Consider the following 25,884-nt stretch of genomic DNA (forward strand, 5'->3'; position numbering starts at 1 on the left):
GATTGGGAAAATCAAGTCGGTACTGTATTCCAGGAGGGGGAATTTCTAGAGTGCCTACGAGATTGCTTTTTAGAGCAGCTTGTGGCTGAGCCATCTAGAGGATCAGCTATTCTGGATTGAGTGTAGTGCAAAGAACCAGAATTGATTAGAGAGCTTAAGGCAAAAGAACTCTTAGGGGTATTATGTTCAAATATAGGAAGCATAATATGATCAAATTCACTCTGAACTTTAAGAAGGAGAAGCTAAAGTTATATGTATCAGTATTACAGTGAAGTAAAGGGAATTACAGAGGCATGAGAGAGGAGTTGGCCAGATTTGATTGGAAAAGAACACTGTCAAGGATGATGGCAGAGCAGCAATGGCTGGAATTTCCAGAAACAATTCCAAAGGCACAGGATATATACATCTTGTAAGAAGGTAAAGATGGAATACAGAAGTAAGCTAGCCAATAATATTAAAGGGGATACCAAAAGCTTCTTCAGGTACATAAAAGAGAGGCAAGAATGGGCAATGGATCAGTGGAAAATGACAACTGGAGAGGTAGTATTGGGGACAAGGAAATGGAGGACAAACTGGACAAGTATTTTGTGGAAGAAGCTAGCAGTATGGTGTAAGATCCAGGTGTCAGGGGTCATGAAGTGTGTGAGTTACCATTATTTGAGATAAGGGTCTTCAGAAAATGAAAGGTCTGAAGGTAGATAAATCACCTGGACCAGATGGTGTACACCCCAGGGTTCTGAAAGAGGCGGCTGAAGAGATTATGGAGGCATTAGTAATGAAATTTCAAGAATCACTAGATTCTGAAATGGTTCCTGGAGACAGGAAAATTGCAAATGTCACTCCACTCTTCAAGAAGGAAGAGAGGCAGAAGAAAGTAAACTATAGGCCAATTAGTCTGACCTCAGTGGTTGGGAAGATGTTGGAGTCGATTATAAGGATGAGGTCTCGGAGTACATGGAGGCACATGATAAAATAGGCCATGTATGGTATCCTCAAGGGAAAATCATTTTTGACAAATCTTTTGGAATTAATTGAAGAAACAACAAGCAGGATAGACAAGGGAGAATTGGTTGATGTTGTGTACTTGATTTTCAGAAGGCCTTTGACAAGCTGCCGCACATGAGGTTGCTTAACAAGCCAGGAGCCCATGGTATTACAGAAAAGATTCTAGCATGGATAAAGCAATGGCTGATCAGAAGGAGACAAAGAGGGGGAATAAAAACTGCCTTTTCTGGTTGGCTGCTGGTGACTAGTGGTGTCCACTGTGGTTTGAGTTGGAACCGATCCTTTTTACGTTATATGTCAATGATTTGGATGATGGAACTGATGGTTCTGTTGCAAATATTGTAGATGATACAAAGATAGGTGGAGGGGTAGGTAGTTTTGAAAAAGTAGAGAGGCCACAGAAGGACTTAGATGAAATGGCAGATGGAATACTGTGTCAGGAAGTGAATGGTCATGCACTTTGGCAAAAGAAATGAAAGGTTTGATTATCTTCTAAATAGAGAGAAAATAAAAAGAGAACTGGAACACAAGGGGAGTTGGGAGTTTTTGTGCAGGATTCCCTAAAGGTTAATTTGGAGGTTGGGTCTGTGGTAAAGAAGGCAAATGCAAAGTTAGCATTCATTTCAAAAATGAGGACTAGAATATAATAACAAGGATGTAATGTTGAAACTTTATAAAGCACTGGTGAGGCCTCACTTGGAGAATTGTGAGCAGTTATGGACCCCTTATCTTAGAAAAGATTTGCTGAAACTGGAGAGGGTTCAAAGGAGGTTCACGAAAATTATTCCTGGATTGAATGGCTTGAGATATGAAGGGCATTTGATGGCTCTGAGCCTGTATTCACTAGTATTCAGAAGAATGAGGGGAGTCTTCATTGAAACCTATCGAATGGTGAATGGCCATGATAGAGTGGATGTGAAGAGGATGTTTCCTATGGTGGGAGAGTCTAAGACGAGGGGACCCAGCCTCAGAATAGAAAGGCACCCTTTTAGAATGGAGATGAGGAGGAATTTCTTTAGACAGAGAATGGTGAATCTGTGGAATTTTTTTCCCCCAGGCAGTTGTGGAGGCCAAGTCTTTATGTGTATTTAATGCAGAGGTTCATAGATGTTTGATTGGTCAGGGCATGAAGGGATACGGGGAAAAGGCAGAAGACTGGCGCTGAGAGAAAAATTGGATCAGCCATGATGAAATACAGAGCAGACTCGATAGACCCAATTCTGCTCCTATATTTTGTGGTCTTATATAACGTGACAAGTGATAGACCCAACACTGACTCCTGTAGAGCACCACCAATCACTGGCAGCCAGCCAAGAAAAGTTCCCTTTTAATCCCATGGTTTGCCTTCTGCCATTGAGCCAATCTATCCATGCCAACAATAGTGGGTCCTGATGAAGGATCTCAGCCCGAAACATTGACTATACTCTTTTCCATAGACGCTGCCTGAGTTCCTCCAGCATTGTGCACCTATCTATGTTAGTATCTTTTCTGTAATATCATGGACTCCCCTATGTTTTTTTGCAGCCTCCAGTATAACATCTTATCAAAGGCCTTCTGAAAATCCAACAAACTTGGAATCTCCTTTGTCTATCCTGCTTTGTTATTTCCTCAAAGAATTCCAACAGATTTGTTAGGCAAGGTTTCCCCTGAAGGGATCCATCATGACTGGCCTATTTTATCATGCGCCTCCAACTATCCCTGAAATCTCATCCTAAATAATGGACTCCAACATCTTACCTCCTTTGAATTTAGGCTAACTGATCTACAATTTCCTGTATTTTGCCTCTCTCCCTTCTGGAAGAGTGGAATGTTACTTGTGATTTTTAAGTCCTCTGGCACCATTTCAGAATACAGTGATTTTAGAAAGATCTCTACTAATGATCTCTTTACGTCTTTCAGAACACTGGGAATTAAGACTATCTCTGTCGCGTAACCTTCAGACCTTCCAACTTCCCGAACTGCCTCTCCTTAGTAACAGGTTACTTCTGCCCCTTGACCCTCTCAAGTTTCTGGTTTGTTGCTAGTTAGTTCTACTCTGAAGTCCGATGCAAAGTACTTATTCAATTGGTCTGCCATGTCTCTGTTCCCCATTTCTACTTCTTCAGTGTTATTTCCAGTAGTTCAATTTGCCTGGGTTTTACTTGTTATATATCTGGAAAAAAAAGCTTCTGCTATGCTTTTTTATACTATTGTTTAGCTTACCTCATATTTCATCTTTTCTTGCCTTATTGTTTTTTTTAAGTTTCCTTCTGCTGGTTTTAAAAGCTTCCCAGTCCCCTAGCTTCCCACTAATTCTTGCTATATTGTACGACTTCTCATTTATTTTTATGCTGTCTTTGACTTTCTTTGTCAGCCATAGTTGCTTTATCATCCCTTTAAAATGCTTCTTCTTCTTCTTTGGGACGAAATAGTCCTGCATCTTCTGAATTGCTCCCAGAAGCTCCAGCCATTGCTGCTCTACCATCATCCCGGCTAGTGTCCGCTTCCAATAACTTTAGCCAGTTCCACTCTCTCTTGTCTTTATAATTACTTTTACTGAATTGCAAAACAAATACATCTGATTTTAGCTTCTACCTCTAAACTGCAGGGTGAATTCTGTCATATTATTATCAAGGGCTAAGGTTCCTTTGTCTCAAGCTCCCCAACCAAATCTGGCTCATTACATAACATGAAATAGAGAATGGGTTTTTCCCTTGTGGGCTTGACTATAAGCTGCTCTAAAGAGCCATTGTGTAGGCTATAATGATTCCAAGATTTACACTGTAAAACCACAATTAATTTTTTAATTCAAGTTTACAGGGTTTTTTTTCATACCCATGAAATACTGGAATTTTTGTCATGACATATGAAAGAAGCATATTGGAATAAAGTTAGCATTATCTTAGAGCATTAATAGGAAAATGTTGTTTCCATCAGCTTCTTAGAACTGTTTCCTTTCACAACAAAGTAAACCCCATTTTATGAGCGATATGTCATGCATCTTTAATGCAAAAGATCATAGTAAGGGAATCACAAACATCTTACTTGTTTGAAAAATCACTCAATTGCTCCCTTTAAAAGTTAAAATGAATCTGGTACCAACCACCCTTGGACACTCATTAGACAAATTCTATAGCAAGCATCACTACATCACCACCTCAAATTAAAAAGACCATCCAATGGCTGAAACGCAAGTTGGAAATGTTTTTCTAATGCATATTACGAACTCATTTTTTAAAATCTGGGAACAGAAGAGCATGCCAAGGAAGCCTATAATCCAGTTTTATGGTAATCAGGACATCTTCACCAATGGCAGCCAACGAAGCCACTTCCTCCAGTTGACGCAAGAGTTCCTCTCAGAGTTGTAATGAGGTTTCAATGAATGTGGCCTTCACTGCTTGACAATGTACCAAGTGGTGTTGACCACTGCATAAGACCTTTTTTAACTCACAGACACCTGAGGCTCAGTCAACCAGGAGAGCTTATGGAGGATCCTTCTCAAATGTGACTGTTACCAAAAATTTCTTATCAACTTCACAATGACATGCAAGCCACAATCTTTGCCGATGGATTCCCCACAGGCCCAATTCCAGAGAATACTGGGAGAAAGAAAGGCAGTGCTATTATATCAAACTTCACGATCCATTGCAATGCATCACCTCAGCTTCAATAAGCTGCACACTGCAGTGGAGAAGACTACAGAAAAAGCAAGAAACCATTCAATCTTTGGAAAACAAATAAAATGACAGGCACTGGAATCTGAAACCACACAGAGCTGCCTGAAGAACTCAGCCAGTCAAGCAGTAATCTGTGAAAAAAGTTTTAGATCAGGGATTACAGAAGGAGAAATGGGGTAGAACTTTTCTCCCAAGCTAACCCAAAACATTAGCTAGTTTTTCTACTGGTAAACTCCTTGGTAAAGGTTTCACTGCTAAAATTGTAGTTTATTTCAAGTAATGGTCTTTCTGTAGAAGCAGCGTTTGAGATAACGGGTGCTTAGGAATGTGGGCCATCCAAACAGGAGAGAAGGCTGGGGGAGTAGGGTTTTCTTTTGTTCCCGACACTGGTTTGGCAAGAAAGGAAGGGAGAAGGTGCTGGAGAGGACTGGTCATAGGATTCCATCTGGTGGGCACCGTAACTCGATGGAGCAAGATGCAGGAGTCTAAAGAGGATCAATGAATATAAATTTTTGGAAGATTTGAGCTCCAAGCTGTGCACATTTGACTGTTTAATTATAATGGACCCTTTTTGCTTTTCCTTTCTTTTCTGGACTAATTCTTTAGTTAAATTAATATTCAGAAATATACTTCTTTTAATTATATGCAGTGTGTGGTCTGTTATTTCCGGTTGATGAGCAACTCACACAGCATTCACACAAACCGGGGCTTGGGTGGGAGAGACATTCCAATCTCATGGATGTGCCAAGACCGGAGTGTGTATTCCCTGGACCTACAAGGCCAGAGAGTAGTGGGTTTGTCAGTGCTGAGTTGGGGAACTGCCAGAAAGGGCTAATGAGCCGTTTCCTGGGACACCCGGGAAGAAAGGCGGTTCACATGGAGGACTGAAGGGCCTGTACTGTGCTGTAGTGTTCTACAACCCACAAATGTTAGATGTAAAAGGGAGGGGGAGGGGAAATAGTGTAAGAAATTGATGTTCATGCCATTAGGTTGAATCTATCCCTACCTCTAGTTCACAAGCATAACCTACAGCTTACTGAGAGAAAAAAGGAACAAGAACTAAAGAGCACCTTAGTCTCAGGGTATACCTCGCAATAGGAAAATGTATACACTGGGAAAGTAGACAAATTAAATAGACACCAGAAAAGAGAAATACGACCTTCATTTCCACTAACTGCTCTGAATTGAATAGTAGGATAGACAAAATAACATCGGAACTCTCTCTCAGGTTAACATCACCTGCACAAAAACTCTGAACATGTGCAGCAAAGGCTAAACGCCTTGACACTGAAATCGCACTCTTCCATTTCAGCAAGGAAAAGACTTCAAAAGATACACACACAGTTTCTACATTGAATATAACATCTACATAAACTCATTGAAATCCATAGCTGAAGACCACACAAATTAGTGGAGATCGATTTAAAACAATAAATGCTCAAATCTCTCCAATGGGAAAACACTGAGGCTGGAGGAATGTGGGAAAGCGTGGTGGAAGCAATCTGCTGCCAACCCTGAGAGATTGCCTAAGGTGACTGTAAATTTTTAGAATGGCCCTGTCCTACATTGAGCTTCAGGTCCATTATAAGTAAGCTACCAATTTTCCAGTTGGCCCAAATAATGGAAATCAATATAATATTGTTCAATTTCATCCGTAGCTTTATGAGGAGTTCAAACAACAAGAGAAAACATCAAAGTGAAACCGCAAGCTGAAGAGATAGAGAAATGATGTGAACTTCCATCACAATTTGGAGATGTTAAGTACTGAAACTATAATCAAGCTCTAGTGTAGCTGATTGAATCTTGTCCACCTGAAAAAAATATTGATTTCAAGGTTACCATTGTGATGAACTCTGCAAATGGACAATTTCAATAATAGAATTATAAATGGAAAGGTACAGGAACCTGAAGGCTCACACCTCTCTCTCTCTCTCTCTCTCTCTCTCTCAACTTACATTAATGTTCTTGTTTATTTTGTTGTGTCAGTTAGATATAATTTATGGTAATTTGCTTATGGTAACTTTTGTTTGCCATATGGGACTTAGACTATTGACAGTATGCACTGTAAAGTGTCAGAGAGTTACTATCAATATCATTACAGCTGGTAATGGCATACATCAAAAACTCCATTCCTCCCACACTGGACACTCACCAATATGCTTATTGACAGAACTGTTTTACGATTGATGCCATAGCATCTGTCGTGCACCTGGCCCTGACGCACCTAGAAATCCTCGCCCTCCCCTCTTATTCTATTCCTCACTCTGGCCCTTTACCTCTTCTCACCTGCCTGTACTTCCCTTTCTCCTATTGTCCACTCTCCTCTCCTATCAGATTCCTTCCTCTCCTGCCCTTTACCTTTCCCACCCACCCGGCTTCACCCATCACCTTCTCGCTAGCCTCCTTCCCCTCCTCCCAGCTATTTATTCCGGTGTCTTCCGCTTTCCATTTCAGTCTTGATGAAGAGTCACGGCCAAAAGTGTCGACTATTTATCCATTTCCATAGATGCTGCCTGACCCGCTGAGTTCCTCCAGCATTTTGTGTGATGCTTCAGATTTCCAGCATCAGCAGAATTTCAGGTTTACACTTACTGCATGTCAGAATGCTGTTTCTGGATTTTAGTTTATTTTACCCACAGACCTTGGTGAACAAATTCCTACTCCTCAGTGTAAATACACCACTGGGTGTCAGACTTCCTACCCAACGCATCTCAGAGAATCAGGGTGCACAGCTGCTCCTCCCTCTCCATCATCCCGAACAGGGTCCCCCGCAGGGCTGTGTGCTGAGCCCACTGCTGTACACTCCGCTCACACATGACTCCACGGCCAAACTCTCAAGTAATTATGCTGTCAAGTTCACCAGTGTCACGACAGTGTCACTAACAACAATGAGATGGCCTACTGAGAGGAGGCGGAAGAACTTGAGGCTTGGTGCTCAGCACTGCAGTGGAAACCGCAAACAGTTTCAAACCCCTGGAAGTGCACAGCTCTTATGGTCCCAAAACACATTTTGCACAATCAAGAAAACTCATCAACACCTCTACTTTCTGAGGAGGCTGGAAAGAGCTGGACTGTGCAATCATTCCACTGACGTGCAGCAGAGACCATCCTAGCAAGCTGCATCATTGCATAGTATAGAAACTGCACTACAGTGGACAGGAAGGCTATACAACAGTCATTCAAAACTGCCCAATGAATCACCAGCACCAGCCTGCCCACCATCAAGGACATGTATCAACAGAAAGGTGCTGGAAAAGGGCCAGTAACATGATGAAGGATTGCACCCACCCTGCTCATGGACTATTTGTCCCACTCCCGTCAGGGAGGATGCTACATAGCATCCACACCAGGACCACCACAGTTACACCAAGCAGCACTGATTAATACCTGCACCTACTAACCCACCCCACCATACCCACATCCACCACTACTTTATCATTATTTGTCAGTTCTTTTTATTAAACAAAATATGCTTTATTCAAAAATAAAATTGTGTACAATAAACCATTCAATGATTCTCAATCCTTTACAAATGTTTCCATTATGGTCTTTACATTTCCGCACTTTTAGCCACCCAGGTGGCACTGTGTTATTTCATATTTACAGACCCTTGATGAGGGGTATACACCCCGCCCCCCACCCCTCAACTCCCACGAGAGAAGAACCCTAAACTTTGTCAGTTACCTTATGCACAGACATTGCTGTGCTTGGCATCACTTTATGGACATACAATCAAACTATGTATATAATCTATCCTAGGTACTTATAATTTATTGCGTTCATTAATTATTACTGTGTTCTTTATTTCATGTGTTCTTTTTTGCACTGTAACAGATCCAGAGTAACAATTATTTTGTTCCCCTTTACACTTGTGTACTGGATATTAAATAATCTTGAATCAACTATGCGAAATTTGCCAAACAAAGCACCCCTCCCAAGCTTATCCAGCATTATAAATCCCTAATAATACATTTTGTACCATTGGGCAGGCCACATCGTTCACAACCCTGACACCACACTCAGAAAGCAGATACTCCACTCTGGGACAGAAACAGAAAATACTGTTGATGCTCAGCAGGGCAGGCAGCATCCAGGCAAAGAGATCGTTTCATTGGAATGCGGTTCTGATCCGTCAAAAGTAAGGCATTACCCGATGGAAGAGGAAAGGATGTTCCCAAAACAGCCTTGGAAAAAAAAATGCAACACCCAGTGCAGAATCAGGATCAGGATCAGTGACATGTCACGAAATTTTTTGCTTGTGACAGCAGTATAGCGCAAGACATCATAAAATTACCATGTTACAATAAATAAATAACCAGTTCAAATGAGGAATAGTGAGGCAGTGTTCATGGATTTATCTGGTGGTGGAGGGGAGGCCCTACTGACGCCTGGGAATACCTGGCTCACAAACGCTCAAAAGGGAGGGCAAGCATTTGGGAGGACACAAGGACCTTTGAACACCAAGGTGCTGAGCTCAAGTGGCAGAAGCATTACACTATCTCCCAAATCACCCATGTCCTTACCTACCAAACACCTCCTTTCCTGGCTCTGGCAGGACCCACTGGTCCTGGTCCTCACCAGAGAAAGGAAAGGGTTCCAAGGAGTTATCTTAACAGAAAGCTTGCAAGGTTTAACATTTGATATTGGGGTTAAAGGGATAAAGGATAGTGTACTTTGGGACCAGGGAGTATGAAAATTATTTGGGGTACATGGTCATGGGGATAAAATAGCCCAAAACACTTAATTCACTTTTGTAATTTAAAACATAATTTTCCTAGGATTCCAGGAAAACAAGTATTTTGGTGTAAAAAAGCAAGCCCATATATAAAATCTATCAATGTAAAAATGGTTTTATTTTGGAGGTCAAAATTGTGTACTCTTAACATTTTTTTAAATAAATAAATGAATCTGTAATATTGAAAAACATGAAAATCAAACAACTCTGGATAAATTGCCCCAAGAAGTAAGTATATTAAAAGGAGAAATTAAGAATAATATGTATAACTCAAATTATTTAAGTGCATTGTAAACCAATGTTTTAACTCAATATTTGACATTACATTTGACAAAGCAAGGCAACAAGAGAATGCTTTGATCTTAACCCAAGTACTAAATTATCTCTTCAAGACTTTGAGGTCAAAGAACAATGTTCAGCTTCAATTATGGAGCATGAGGCAAGATGAAAGGACCACATTACATCTGAAAAATCCATCAGAGGGACGACCAAATTAACTGACCAAAACCACTTCTCCTAACCGATCGACTAAAATGTGTTCAAGTAAACCACAAGTGTCTTTGATTTGTAAAGCAGTGACAGAGCTGTGGTGCACTTCTGTCTCTGAAAATGCGAAATTTCACCCCACCCAAAAACACAGGAAAGTGAAAGAAGTTTGCATTCCATACCAGAAAGTCTTAAACATAAGCAATTTAAAACAAAATATGAAAGATATTATATTTTTCTATTTTGTGAATGCACAGCTGCTCCTTGGTTTAATACAAGAATAACTTGTGTGTCTGTAAAATAATGAGGGTTTGTTTAAGTAAGAGTAAACAAAAGACAACATTATCATTGCAAAACGGATGCCCACTGAACTTTAGGATGTACTCTCGATAATGCAGACCAGTTCTGTGTCAAATTACCCTGTGGCAGAAGCAACAGGACTTTACAACCTTCAGTGGTGAAAATCTGCAATCACATTAATACAAGTCCCTTCCTTTCATCAGCTCTGACCAACCACAAACTCTGGGAAAGGTGGCAGATCTTGTGGCCCTTCCTGTAATTATGGGTTTAAGAACAGTGAATCGCTACCAAGCTGCACGTCTGACAGGTACCTTCAACACAATTGCAAAGCTATTTTGCTGTTTCAGGATTCTCTCCATTTCCCCGAACAGGTAGGTGAAGCCACAGGCGATGCTGAACGTAGGCACAAACCCAAAAGGCATAAAGCCACAAGAATTCCCACAGCCAAAGCTAAAAACATTAACAGCCTTTGGCATTCAACCAACGTCAAATCCAGTTAGTTAAAAAGTCAGATTAACTGCCCAAGTTTGAACCATTTAAAAAAAAGATTGAAAATCGTTAACCGGTTTTCAAAATGCTTGCTCTTTGACTTCCCAACGTCACCAACCCTTTGTCAATTTCTAGTAATACAACTAGCACTTAAAAGAAAGTATGACTATTGTAAAGAAAACCACAAGGTACATTTTTAAAGAGATGATGATTACCAGATGTCAAAGGAGATTTCATATTGCAGCTGTGACTACATAATTACCTGTTTGCATTATTGCAAACCACAGTTTAGATATAATAGTATAGTTAACAATGCTGTGAAAGGTATTTGGTCTGCAACCACACTTTCCAAATATTCCTTCAATCATAGGTCCAACCCTGGGAACATTACAAGCTGAGACATAGGTCAATAAGAAACATTGGTGAACACAATAGCCATTGCCTCAAACAGCGCTGTTGACAGACACAAGCACAAAGGCAGTGAATAGAGTCCCCCTCAGTTCTCACACACAGCGAAGAATGAGTCAGTGTATTGCTGCTTTGGTGCTCTGTTTGTACAGTGTATACAGCTTTTGTCTGCAGCCACTGTTCTCTACTGAATGAGGACTAAATAGTCTAGGAAGTGCACTCATAGAAAAGCCTTTTACTCCCACCTCCAGCCAGGACAACGTTCAGTGCGTGTGATAGGCCAGCAAAGAAGTCTAAAGTCATCTCCTGAAGTATAAAACCACATTTACTTACTTGAATTAGCAACATGCATTAATTTGAATCCTTCAGTTCAATTGGAGATTATAACCCTTTCTTTCCTCCTTATTCAAACGTTAGACAAGAATGTGCAGTATTCAAAAGTAGAATACAGTCCTTATTTTAAGAATGTTGACTTCAGGAAAATTTTTACAATGTATTAAACAGCAAAGTCTCTAAAAGTAATTTTATACTAATTAATCAAACAATATTAAAAAGAAAGTAATAGTAAATGATGACAGGTAAAGTTCAGGATTGCCTGTGGAAAAACAAAATCCCATAAGCATGTTCACAGAAATGTTCAATTCTGTGACATGGGCCATCAGGGGAGCTGAGGCTAGATTGTCAGCAAACACTATAATGGTGATTAGCACCATTCAAAGCAGACCCAGAGGAGAGGCACCGGAATCAAATACAACAGAACCAATCTCGGACAGCAAAACTACTTGGTGCGAAAAAGAGCCGTCACTTAAGTGATTTTAACTGTTTAAAAAGAAGTTTCAAAGCACTTGGTAGTGATGTACCAGGGAGAGAAGAGGAGTGAGGGGTGAGTGGAGAAGACCAAGAACTAAAAGTGTCCAGATAGGGAATTCTGGAGCACAAGGCCTATGTGACTATGTGAAGAATAAATAAAATACTTTAGAAGCTGATTAGAGCATCAGAGAACTTACAGTGCAATTTCTGGGGTTAGAGATGATTTAAAGCTAGATGGTTTTTGGATCATAAAGAGATCGAGGAACTTAGGAAAAAATTTAAACATGAGAAATTTTGGAGATGCAGGACATCCAAAGCAGCAACACACACAAAATGCTGGAGGAACTCAGCAGGTCAGGCAGCATTAATGGAAATGAATGAACAGTCAAGGTTTTGGGCCGAGTTCCTTCTTCTGAACTGGAAAGGAAGGTGGTGGGGGGTGAGATGACAGAATAAAATATACCCAGTTAACACCTTGAACCTGTTATGACTTATTAACAAGTTCATCGCTGACGAACACCTACCATTCAAACTATGTACAGTTTTTAACTTCAGTAGTGACTGGCGTAAGTTTTAGACTATGAACCTGAATCCTATGCTTACCAGCCAACAAAGACTACTTCTTTCTCCCAACTCCATCAGTCCTCTTTATATATTCTTTAAACAATCAATAAACCTTAACCTTCCATTCCAAAAAAGACGACGATACACGTGTGATTGTCTTTAAAGCTGAACGTGAGAACTCTGAAGTTGAATTTTTGGGCAGCCAGGTGAGTGATGATGGATTAGAAGGATTTGGCATTTGTTATGATACAGCCAAGAGAATTTTGTTATCTAATATGGAAGAAACAATTGTAAAGAGCTTGAAAATATTTGAGTCTGGATTTTGCCTTTTTGATTTAAACATCCTAATTCTGAAACCTAGACAATTAATTCACACAATTGCTCATTTTTATAACATTTTTCACCTAGCTTATTTGCCACTTGGGAACTGAAATTTTTAATATTCAGCAGGTGTTTAAAATAGTTTTTCAATTTCATAATGTAATTCTCTATTAAAGACCTCATAGTGGAAAGACATATGCAAATACAGAAAATCTTATTTAGGTTACAGGGCATGCTATTATTCATCATGAAATTATATTCTTCCATTTCCAAGGAAGACAATGATACATGTGAAATTATCTTTAAACCTGGACATGAAAACTTTGAAGTTGCTTTGGGGCAGCCAGGTGAGAGGATAATGCCTATAAAAATTACTGCTGTGGTTTGCACCTTCTAAAAATTAATTGCAGAAATTGCGGAGTTGTGAACATAGAGATTGATAGATAGGTTCTTGATTAGCCAGGGCATCAAAAGGTATGGAGAGAAGACAGGGGAGTGGGGATGACTGGAAAAATTGGATCAGCTCATGATTGAATGGCGGAGCAGACTCGATGGGCCAAATGGCCTATTTTTGCTCCCATATCTTATGGTCTTATGGTGAGCACAGTGCAGTCAATTACGCAAACCACAGAGCCATAGAAAAATACAGCATAGAAACTGCCTATCTAGTCGTGCCGAGCTATTCAAACTGTCTACTCCCATCGATCTGCACTGGGACCTTGGCCACCATATCCCTACTGTCCATGTAGCTATCTAAACTTCTCTTAGACGCTGAAATCGAACTCACACGCACCACTTGCACTGGCAGCTCGTTCCACATTCTCATGACCCTCTGAGTGAAAAAGTTTCCCCCCATGTTCATTGTTAACTATTCACCTTTCACCCATAACCCATGTCTTCTAGTTGTAGTCCCATACAACCTCAGTGGAAAAAGCCTATCTATACCCCTCATAATTTTGTATACCTCTATCAAGTCTCCTCTTAATCTTCCAAGGAATGAAGTCCTAACCTATTCAATCTTTCCTTATAAATCAGGTCTTCCAGACCCGGCAACATCCTTGTAAATTTTGTCTGTACTCTTTCAACCTTATTTATATCTTTCCTATAGGTCGGTGTCACACAATACTCCAAATTAGGCCTCAGCAACGTCTTACAAAAATAAATGAATAAACCAGCGCCCCCCCCCCCCCCCCGAATGACTCCATCTGCAGTCCCATTACATTAGGTAAGCAGGGACCTCTGCCGTCCTAGTCATTCTCTCTCTCCCCTTGGGCAGGTGATACAAAAGCTTAAACACAAGATTCATCAGACTCATGGACAGATTTTATCACACTGTTATCAGACTCCTGTGCCTGTGTCCCATACACTACAAGACGAAATCTTGATCTCCCAATCTATCTTATCACAGCCCTTGCACTTTGCCTGCTGCAATGCATCTGCCCTGTAACTGCAACATTGTATTCTGTGCTAGTCCCCTCATTCAATCGCAATGGAATTACTTGTGGAAAGATCACTCTTAGTTTGCTCACAAAATAAAACTGTATCTCAGTATTTGTGACAATAATAAACCAATGTAATACTACCCACCATTAAGACTACTCCAGCAGCTTCGCTACAACACAGTGGGTGTTCTATCAACCAGAAGATAGTTCAAGCAGTGGTTCACCACCATCCACCCAAAAGTTATTAGGGATGAGTAATAAATTATGACTTACCAGCCACATCCACATCTTACAAAGTAATTTTTTAAAAACGCAGGGCACTGATCTCGTTACTTGTGACTCCTAAAGTTATGAGGATTCATGGAAAAATTGCATAGAATTCTATTCCATGAGTAGTGCACACATTTTAAGATAAATATTTCTCCAACCAGGTTACAATCAGTTGAATAGAGGGATCTTGGTGTCCATGTCGACTGATCCCTCAAAGTCGCTATTCAAGTTGTTAAGAATATGTATGGTGTGCTGGCTTTCATTAGTTGGGGGATTGAGTTCAAGAGCTGCAAGGTAACATTGCAGCTCTATAAAATTCTGGTTAGATCACACTTGGAATATTGTGTTCAGTTCTGGTCGTCTCATTGTAGGAAGGATGTGAGGAGATTTACCAAGACCCTGCCAGGATTAGAGAGCATGTTTTATGAGGAAAGGTTGAGAGAGCTAGGACTTTCCTCTTTGGAGTGAAGGAGGATGAGAGGTGACTTGATAGAGGTGTATGAGATGATGGGGCATAGATAGGGTGGACAGCCAGTGCTTTTCCCCCATGGCATAAGTAGCTAATATAAAAGAAAATAATTTTAAGGTGACTGGAGGAAACTAGAGGGTGTAGAGGTAGTTCTTTTAAAATGATAGATGCATGGAACATGCTGCTGGAGTGGTGATGGAAGCAGATACATTAGGGGCATTAGAAAACCCTCCTAGATAAGTACATGGATGAAAGAAAAATGAGGAGCTATTTTACAGAGAAGCATTAGATTCATCTTAGAGTGAATTAACAGTGCAGCACAACATTATGGGCTGAGGCACCTGTAGCGTGCCATATAATTCTATGTTTTATTTTCTATGTTTTCCAGTTTGTCATTTTCATATTGTAGTAAGCATACAAGAGATTAAGTAAATGTATCAGCTAAAATGAGTTTAATGATGCTTAGTTGTCTGCCTTGGCAAATCTGAAAGGAAAAAGAGTGGGCAGAGGTGCGTGCAGTAAGACAACAGGACCAGATTGATTTGGTCCAACACTCTCAATCTGGTCAGTGCATGGGTTATTCTGCAGTTCATTAAATAAATGTATTTCCTGCAGTTTCTTAAGTACTAACTTCAATATTCAAAGAAACATATTTTCTTAAGAGATGCATTTAAGTTTTTGCAAAAAAGAACTTCAAAGTAGGAGATTGGTCCAGACATCGAGTTTGAAGGGCATCAGCTAGTTTAAAGCTGACACAAAGTAAAGATGATCACCAGAGGTAAATCTGCAAATGTTTATAGCAATGCTTTACACTGGTATGTATGAAACCCACCATGGGAATGAAATGGCTGAAGTCTAAAGTCTGATTCTGCTGGAGACAGGGGAAGAATCAGTAGTACGTAGAGGGAATTTGCAGTAGAGCTGAAGATTGGACTTAAGGATAACTTGGAAGAAATTTGGTTCATCCAAGTCTGACAACCACTTTGACATTCTTGAGCCAATAGAGGGATTAAAGAAGAGACAGGCAACTTGATGTTGCCAGCATACACGCAGCATTATATTGAGACAATTTATACAGTATATAAAAACAGTCAAGAAGTCATAGCTTGATGCACCCTGTCTGTTATTGAACATAGAAAAGTTAAATGAATTGAAGATAGCACCAGTGCGAGGGACAATGAGAAAAGACGCTAGCGGCTGGCCTGCCTAGCCATATTGAGATCAAGTATGATGTAAACCAATACACCATAGTGATAATCTGCCTGGTTAGGACATTTGGCCAAAAATGGATTGGAGAAATTGAAATAAGGGATAGTACAAGATAAATCCCGTACATTTCTGAACAGTGTAATACTCCAGTGTAGTTTTTGTGATATTCCAGAGTACAACAAATAAAATTAACAAAGGAAAAACATAGTGATGGAACACCTTATATGACATTGGAAAGAGTGAGTTCAATTTCTCTACCTGCATGTCTTCTTGGGAAGACATACAGCATAATCTGCTAAAATACATCCAAACAATACGGTTTAATATCATTGTAATTATTTTGTACAATAAACTCCATCCATATTAACAGGTTAAATAATGTCTGTTAAATGCTAATACAATGTTATAGAATACAGAACTAAAACCAACCTTTAGGCCTAAGATGTCCATGTCAACCATCAAGTACCTAACTATACTAATCTCATTTACCAGTACAATGTCTTGTGCTAAATCTTGTCACACAAATTCCAAATCATAATTGCATCCAGATACTGCTGTTGGGCTATGCTGATGCACTGTTTTAATCATAGACTATTTTTATTCTTAATTTTCCAACTAAACAGAATGCAAATGGGAGAGCCAGAGATGCAGTTGCCTTTGTTTTATTTAGTGTCCAATCTAAAGGCTGAAAGTTTGTTTCTAATTATTGGCGTCAGATCAATACAATGCTTGAGAGAACCAAGAACTGAGCAATTGTAGTCTATGATTTCTATGTAAAGAACATGAAAAAATTTCAACATGACAACTGCAGATGTGAAGCCATTCAATTCCAATTAAGAGAAAACACACACCAACTTAAACTTTATTACCTTTTAGCTATATTTTCTCATCTTATACAAATAAACAAAAATATGCATTGATGTAGGCCTAAGTAGTGTCATTCACCAACAATAAGCATAACAACAAAGGGTATGTTATGTTGGTGCCAGAATATGTGACAACACTTGCAGGCCGCCCCAAATATACCCTTATTATATGTGGTTTTTATATGTGCATAGTGCTACAGCATTTTAGGTACATTGAGGATACAGAAGGACTTAGATTAGTAGCATGGGCAAAGAAATGGCAGCTGGAATACAGTGTAGAGAAGTATATGGTCATGCACTTTGGTTAAAGAAATGAAAGGGTTGACTATTTTCTAAATGGAGAGAAAATACAAAATACTGAGATGCAAAGGGACTTGGGAGTCCTTGTGCAGGATCCCTCAAGGTTAAATTACAGGTTGACTCTGTGGTGAGGAAGGCAAGTGCAATGTTAGCTTTCATTTCAAGAGGACTAAAATATAAATGCAAGGATGTAATGTTGTGACTTTATAAAGCACTGATGAGGCCTCACTGGAGCTTTTGACCCCTTATCTTAGAAAGGATTTGCTGAAATTGCACAGGGTTCAAATGCTTCCAGGATTGAATGGCTTGTTATAAGAAGAGTGTTTGATGGTTTTTGGCCCTATATTCACAGGAATTCAGAAGAATAAGGGTACCTCATTGAAACCTAACGAATGGTGAAAGGCCTTGATAGAATGGATGTTTCCTGTGGAAGGTAAGTGTAAGAGAAGTGGATTTGGCCTCAGAATAGAGGAGCATCCTTTTAGAACCAGGATTAGGAGGAAGGTCTTGGACCAGAGAGTGGTGAACCTGTGGAATTCTTTGCCACAGGCAGGTCTGGAGGCCAAGTCTTTATGTATGTATATGATAGAGATTGATAGATGCTTGATTGGTCAGGGTATGAAGGGATACGGGGAGAAGGCAGGAGATTTGGGTTGAGGGGAAAATTGGATCAGCCATGATGAAACAGCAGAGCAGACTTGATGGGCCAAATGGCCGAATTCTGCCCCTATATCTTATGGTTTTATGGTCTATGGTTGGTAATACAAATGATGTGTTTCGATGGACATTTGGTATAGTAGATAACTGAATCTGAATTTTAAAATATTTTTCTCTAATAAAAGATAAATTAGAATTTATAGTCACACACATAGTTGGCACTGAACTACTTACTCTCCATCTACTGCTGGTCTTCTGCATACACAGTGAAACTTGCCACCGAAGTCAATGTAAAGATCATCACCCACTACATGGAAGATATTACCAATGACAACTTTATCTTTGGCAGGGCCCATCTGCATCACAGGGGAGTGCCTCAATAATGAGGCAAATGACTTTACATTCTGTGTGGACACCTAAAAGGCATGAAAAAGACAGTTTTAAAAGTGTATTCATTTCAGATCATTCTACCCTAATGCAACCTGTTCATTCACATCAAACTTGACAACGCTTTATCTAATCAAGTAATTTTAACAATTTATTTTCAGAAAATTCAACATTTACATCTATGATCTAAATAGAGTACATAATTCTGGCTGTCAGCAATAAAACAACTCATTAGCATACAATAATACACTGTTACGTTTGCCACATGAATAATTACAGAAAAATTCTAAGTTTGTAACAGACAAAAATATCTAGTACCTGGAAGAATTATTGGTTTTCTTCAGGCCTGCAATGATGTATAAGGAAGAACAGAAGGTATTTGCAGATCACTGCATAATACCAATGACTATAAAACATTTAAGATGGAGAAGACATTTTATTTGTAATAGCAAAATGTGAAAAGTCTTCATGCCAAAATCAGGTGTAAGGAATCAGGAGCATTTTCTCAACTAATTGTATACACAATGATGACAAATTAACTTGGAAAATATTACATTAAAAATTCTTGGCAAACTTCTAGTTTAGAGAGGCCATTGCTTTAGCATCAACTAATAGGCATCATTTAATATCTGCAACTTCTGCATAACTAATTTAAGTACACATTTCAATTGTCCTGAATTATTTGGGATTTATAGTACGAAGTGCACCTGGCAACAATGGAATTGAATTTAACTCTAGTCCTCTATGTTCAAGTACACCTTCAGACTCTGCACAAGTTCTTTATGGCAAAGATAACCCATACTTGAGTTTCCATTTTTCTCTAATAAGAAGATTGTAGCACAGTTCATGTTGATTAGAAGCAATATCCAAGCCCTTTTTATATATAGAAAAAATCAGACTTCACTACTCTGGGATTATTCTGAAAAAGGAGATGACCATTGTTCCCTCTAAGCTGTGTGGGCACGTAGCCACACAGTAACTGAAATGTTCCCGTGCACGTAGCCTAAATTTCTGCACAGCAGGAATTTTCTTCTGCATAATGTTTTACTAAAGTACCGTTCAGTTTTCAGGCTTCCAAAAATTTCCTACACAGAGTAATGGTTGGTCTGCACAGCTGTAAAAAATATATAGAGGGAAAGTTGGATGGGATTGAATAAGGTAGAGGCACTTGTTTCAATGATGCTTTGTATGTAGCTAGGAATCAGGTTGGAAACTGAAATACCATCTCATCAGAACAAAATTAGTAAACTAAAAGTTGCTTAATTAATTCCCTATATTCTTCTATGAATCTACAATACTGGAATTGGCATAGAAATGAAAAAAAAGACAGGCGCTGAAATTCTAAATAGAGCTTTAATGAGAGTTCTGAGAGTCAACATTTTTATTATGTTTAAAAAACGTTAATATTTTCTAGCTTTTCCAATTGCTTTGAGAAAAACCTCACATAATGAGTCCTCAAATCTAAAAGCAGATTAATTATTGCAGATTCTGCTTCTTTTCCTTAAAACATTATATATAGAATACAATCTTCCTTTATTGAAAAGAAAGACTTCAGAAGTTTCAAAAGGTGGCTCGAAATAAGCCAAAAAATGTATTAATTTTAGTAAGCGTGTTTCCATAAGAAGTACATTCAATGCATCTGCTCCTTTTTGCCTCAACTTCTAGTTTTTCCCCATATTTTTACATTCTAATTGAGGATGAGATTTAAATCTAGAGGTAATTTAAATGGTTTAGCATGGACTAGATGGGTTAAAGGGCCTGTTTCTATGCTGTACTTCTCTATGACTAAAATATAAAAGCAAGGAAGTAATGCTGAGTCTTTATAAAGCATTGTTTATACCAAAGCACTTGGGAGTATTGTGAGCAGTTTTGGGCCCCTTATATAAGAAAGGCTGTGCTGGTATTAGAGATGGTCCAGAGGAGATACACAAGAATAGCCCCAGGAATGGTCCCGTTAATGTATGAGGCTGTGGGCCTGGACTCAATGGAGTATAGAAGAATGAGGGTGAAGTATCTGAAACCTATCGAATATTGAAAGGCCTAGATAGAGTGGACATTGAAAGGATGTTTACTATGAAGACTCAGAACAGCGAGACATCTCTTTAGAACAGAGGCGAGGATGAATTTCTTTAGCCAGCGGATGGTGAATCTGTGGAATTCATTGCCATAGACAGCAATGGAGACTGACTCACTGGAAATATTTAAGGAAGAGGTTAATAAGTTCTTGCTTAGTAAGCGCTTCAAAGGTTGTGGGGAGAAGGCATGAGACTGGGGTTGAGGGGATTAATGTTTGGAACTTTAGCTCCACTGAAGTCAAGCATACTTTCCATTTTCTATGCTTTATTAAATTTGATTTGACATATCTGAATGAAGAATATATTTTTATTACTTTATGGTAATGTGTTGCATTGCGACTTTTAAAGTGTACCAAGCCACTACGCTCTGGGTTTGCTTGGTTATTTTATGTTCAAGTTATTTAGTATCATAATGTACGATCAGATTCACCACAGAACCACTTCAAAGAAAACTGTTCAAAATAAACAGTGACTAAAAGCTGAAATGACAATCACTATGTGTTATGCTTTGTAAACTCCAAGATACAAAATTAATTGAAAGGAAAACAAGATTGTGAGTCTAACTTCACATCAGTGGTAGCATCATAACGTGTGCCATTTACTTATTTTACATATAACCCATGTTAATTTTACTTAAACAATGAATGGTTAATCAAAAGCATATTTACAATATTACTCAAATATTACTGAAATATTAAACACACAGCACTCCTTCCTGCTTAGCTATAAACTCCAACTCAATATAGAATGCATCTCAACTTATACACCACACATACAGTATACTATATAGTACAATTACTATCTGGACATCTACAGCAAAGTGAATTTTAAATTGCCCCATTTGGTCTAAAGGTTAAATTGCTGTGTAGGATGTCTTGCTCTTGTGGAACAGTCTTTCCTGAGGGGATGTGGGGTGAGGTGAGGGAGGGTCACTCTGCTAGGCAGGAGAGACTTGTGGCTTTGAAACAACCTCAGACTCTTGGGCCTTCGTCATGTTTTTGTAGGAGTTGACTCTGGAACTGCAGGAAGTTGTTCTGACAGCTCCGGACACCTTTCTTCTGGATGCGTTGGTATCCTGAATAGTGCATGGCAAGCTTCACTGGACAACATGGTTCATAATGTGCGAGTACGGTGCCTGAGGTGCGAGTACTATTTCCTTTACCTTTTGGAAAGCCACTTCACACCGCTTTGTTCAGTGCCGTTTCTTCCCAATCTGTAGCAATGCGTTCAAGATGTAGAACACAGTAGCCAAGTTTGGCAGGAACCTGTTACAGTAATTGACAAAACCTAAAACACGCCATAATTGTGATACGTCCTTTGACCTTGGGACATCCACCACTGCTTGAATTTTCATAGCACACTTGTGTAATCCTTGTGCGTCAATGGTAATACCACAATAAGTGATGGTTACTTTAAAGAATTCACACTTGTTGAATTGTGCTCTGAACCCGGAATCTTCTAATCTTTTTAACACTGCCGTGAGATTTTGGAGATATTCCTTGTCATCATTACTAGTAACAATGATGTCACCCTCTCACTCAATGTCAGTAAAACCAAATAACTGATTGTAGACTTCAGGAGAGGGAAAACAAAGGTCCATTTGCCAGTACACATTGGAAGATCAGAGGTGGAGAGGGTCAGTAACTTTAAATTCATGGGTGTCACTATCTCAGACCCGTTTTCTGGACCCGTCATATAAATATAATTGCAAAGAAAACACGACAGCACCTCTATTTCCTCAGGAATCTGTGGACGTTCGGCATGTCATCAAAATCTTTGGTAAACTTCTATAGATGTGTGGGGAAAGGGTGCTGACCGGCTGCATTGAGTGGAAAGTCCTACAAAAGGTAGTGGATTCAGCCCAGCACATCATGGATAAAACCCTCCCAAACATTGAGCACATCTATATGAAACATTGCCATAGAAAAGCAGCATCCATCATCAGAGATCCTCACCACCCAGGCCTTGCTCTTTTCTTGCTGCTGCCATCAGGTAGAAGGTACAGGAGCCTCAAGACTTACACCAGCAGGTTCAAGAACAGTTACCATCAGACAGACAGACATACTTTATTGATCCCAAGGGAAATTGGGTTTTGTTACAGTCGCACCAACCAAGAATAGTGTAGAAATATAGCAATATAAAACCATAAATAATTACATAATAATAAGTAAATCATGCCAAGTGGAAGTAAGTGCAGGACCAGCCTATTGGCTCAGGGTGTCTGACACTCCGAGGGAGGAGTTGTAAAGTTTGATGGCCACAGGCACTCGTGAGCAAAAGAGGACAACTACATTCTTTCTGCTTCTGGTGTTCCTACAACCGATGGTCTCGCTTTAAGGACTCTTTATCTTATTATGTCATGCTTTTTCCTTTCATGTCATTTCATACTCATTAGTTATTGCTATTAATTTATATTTGCATTTGTGCAGTCTGTTGTTCATTGATTCTGTTCACAATTACTATTCTATAGATTTGCTAAGTATGCCTGCAGGAAAAAGAATCTCAGGGCTGTATGTGGTGGCATGTATGTAGTGTAATAATGAATTTTACTTTGAAGATTGATCGAGGTAACACTGAATGCCTGGGCAGACTTGCAGCACCTGGTCCATAGCCTTCTGCTAGAGTGTTAATGGCAGATGCTACTCCAAAAAACAAGTGTATGATACTGATAAAGCCTTTTGTAAGTGTTTATGGTGAGCACTTTGGACTCTTCTTCCATCTCTATCCATAGGCAGGCCTCAGCTAAGTCCACTTTGCTGAAGTGTTTTCCTCCAGAAAGGTTTGCAAAGATACCCGCTATCCTGGGCAGAGGGTATTTACTTTCAGTACCGGATTGATGGTGACCTTAAAATCACCACAGATCCTGACAGACCCACTCTTCTCAGCTACTGAGCCCAGTGGCTTTGCCCGTGGGCTCCACTCAACCTTGGAACGAATTCTTGCAGGCTCCATGTGATCTAGCTCATTGGCTACTTTATCACGGATAGTATAAGGCATCAGACAGGCTTTGCAAAACTTGGGTGTGACTCTTTCATTTAACACTTTTTGACTCTTGATATGTTTGAATATTCCAGTGCCATCCTTGAACACTGCAGTGGCACCATCCCATATCTTTCTTAATTCACTTCCAGGTGACTCTCTTGCAGGGGATGTGGCATGCAAATGGTGGATGGATCTTCAATCAAGTTGTAGTTGTCTGTCCCTCCCATTTTTTCCCACATACAAGCACAGGAGTTATCTTTTCTCCAGTATAAGTTCTTAGTTGGATATCTGCAAGCTCCAGTTCAGTATCTTTGAAATGTCATTCAAACTCATCTTGTGGAATGATTGAAACAGCTGAACCCATTATTCCAATTCCACGTTAATTAGTTTGCAATTCACTTCTGCTATAAGCCAGTTTGCTTGTCTATTGTTATTTTTCTTATTGTAAATCTCAAGGGTACTTAGTCCTGTACCACTCTCATTATCATCAGATTTTTCATGAACATCTTGCAGATCGGTGCTCTTTTTGAAACTGCATTTGACTTTTTAGCTTTATCTCTTCTCGATCCAGTCCATTTGTCTGTCCAACATACTCTTTGCATGTGTCCTACTTTGCATTTTCTGCAAGTTTCACTTTGAAACCTGCATTGGTCTAGTGCAGGGGTCGGCAACCCGCGGCTCCGGAGCCGTATGCGACTCTTTCATCTCTGTGCTGCGGCTCCCCGCGGTTTGTTAGTTTTTGAAATGTAATTCGAAATTTGAAGATTATGGTGATCTTGTACAATCTAAATAAAACGTTGTGGCGACCCCATTTCCTGGCACATCCGAACCGGCTCACAATTAGCCATCGTTCCGGCTAAGGGAGATAGCCTACGGGGGTTTGTGAGTACGTGTCTTTTGGAGCCTCCGCGCCCACGGGGGGGGGGGGGGGGGCGGGTTGAGGGAGGCTTAAAAGCAAGGCTGTTTAGTTCGAATAAAGTTATCTTTGACTGCAGTGTCGTTATTTTAGCGCTGCGTGTAGCACACCGCTACAACGTGTTTTTTATCGCTATTAATATGTCACCACTGCCAATGCCTGACACCCGCCAGTGCGCGATTTCTTTTAATTTTTCGATCCAAGGTAGGCTAACTATGGAGTAACCTTCAACCCAACATCTTTTTTTCGGAGTTCAAAATGTTTTTGTTGCATGCAGAAATGTAATTTCGTTTTCTCTGCAGGAGTTCATCAATTTCATAAATGCAACATATTATAGTTTGTTTATACATAGCATAAAAGCAAAAAAAAAACTGTTGTATGCAGTGTTATTTCATTTTAAATGTCAAACAGGTTTTGTGGCTCCCAGTGTTTTCTTTTCTATGGGAAATGGGTCCATATGGCTTTCAGTGGTAAAGGTTGCTGACCCCTGGTCTAGTGTATGTGAGCTCCCGGCACAACAGTGTCACAATTAACAGCTTTTTGTTTAGACATTGCAATTTCATTCCTACTCACTTTCATTCCTGACTATGACTCCATCAAATCTCTGTCTGCTGTTTCCATTGATGCAGCTACTTCAACTGTTCTTCTAAATGTGATTAGTGCTTCAGTTAGGAGCATTTTTGAATGCTTTCTTGTAAGATTCTACAAAGTGCATCATTAAGCCTGTTACTGAACTATAATGGTCAGACAATGGTCAATTTCTTCAATTCACTCCTGTTCCTTTTGATTCTGCTTATGAAACCTAAAGCATTCTGCACTTAAAATGCTCTTGTATAACTTTCACAATATCAGCAAAACTCATTTCAGCTGGTTTGGTAGGAGCAGTTGTCTTCTAAGCAAACTGTATGCCTTTAAATCTAATACACTCAGCAAAATTAGCACTTGTTTTTCATTGGCTATTCCATTTGATTTAAAACACTGCTCAATTTGCTCAGTGTACACAATCCAGTTATCCCTTGTACAATCAAACATGTCAATCATTCTGAATTAGCTAGCCATTTTTACTCTATTTTAATGGTTATTTTCACCCAATATTCACTGTTTATAAACTCATGAACTCTTCAGTTTTCTGCCTTTATTTTTAACTCGATTGTCTCAGCCTCCTTTTCTGAAGAAATGAGCTACACAGCTTTTTTTTTGCCCGACCGCTTCACTGCATTTTTAAAGACTCAAAGGGTCATCTCAGGTTCGTTTTAAAAGAATTGCACTGCCACTGTTATATTTTGTAAACTCCAAAACTAATCAAAATACAAATACAGGAGAGCCAGGGATAACCTGTGTACTTCGTTTTTACTTTATGCAAGGCACGCAGGTATCACGTAGTAGCTTCATGATGTACAGCACTTAAGTACTTTTGCATAGTTTACTTATTTATTGGCATACAGCATGGAGTAGGTCTTTCCAGCCCTTCAAACTGCAGTCCCCCGATTTAATCCTGGCCTAATCACGGGACAATTTACAATGACCAATTAGCGTA

The 25,884-nt window shown here is 39.5% G+C and overlaps 1 protein-coding gene across 1 annotated transcript in view; it reads right to left on the minus strand.

Annotated features, from left to right (window-relative positions):
* Positions 1 to 25,884, minus strand: part of tpd52 (tumor protein D52) — a 207,150-nt gene that overhangs the window by 58,166 nt on the left and 123,100 nt on the right. The window contains exon 6 of the mRNA XM_059983515.1: positions 18,222 to 18,403. Within this exon, the coding sequence (XP_059839498.1) occupies positions 18,222 to 18,403 (182 nt within the window). The remainder of the gene's footprint in view (positions 1 to 18,221; positions 18,404 to 25,884) is intronic.

The sequence above is a fragment of the Hypanus sabinus genome, chromosome 1 (assembly GCF_030144855.1).
Source record: "Hypanus sabinus isolate sHypSab1 chromosome 1, sHypSab1.hap1, whole genome shotgun sequence".
Classification (NCBI taxonomy): domain Eukaryota; kingdom Metazoa; phylum Chordata; class Chondrichthyes; order Myliobatiformes; family Dasyatidae; genus Hypanus; species Hypanus sabinus.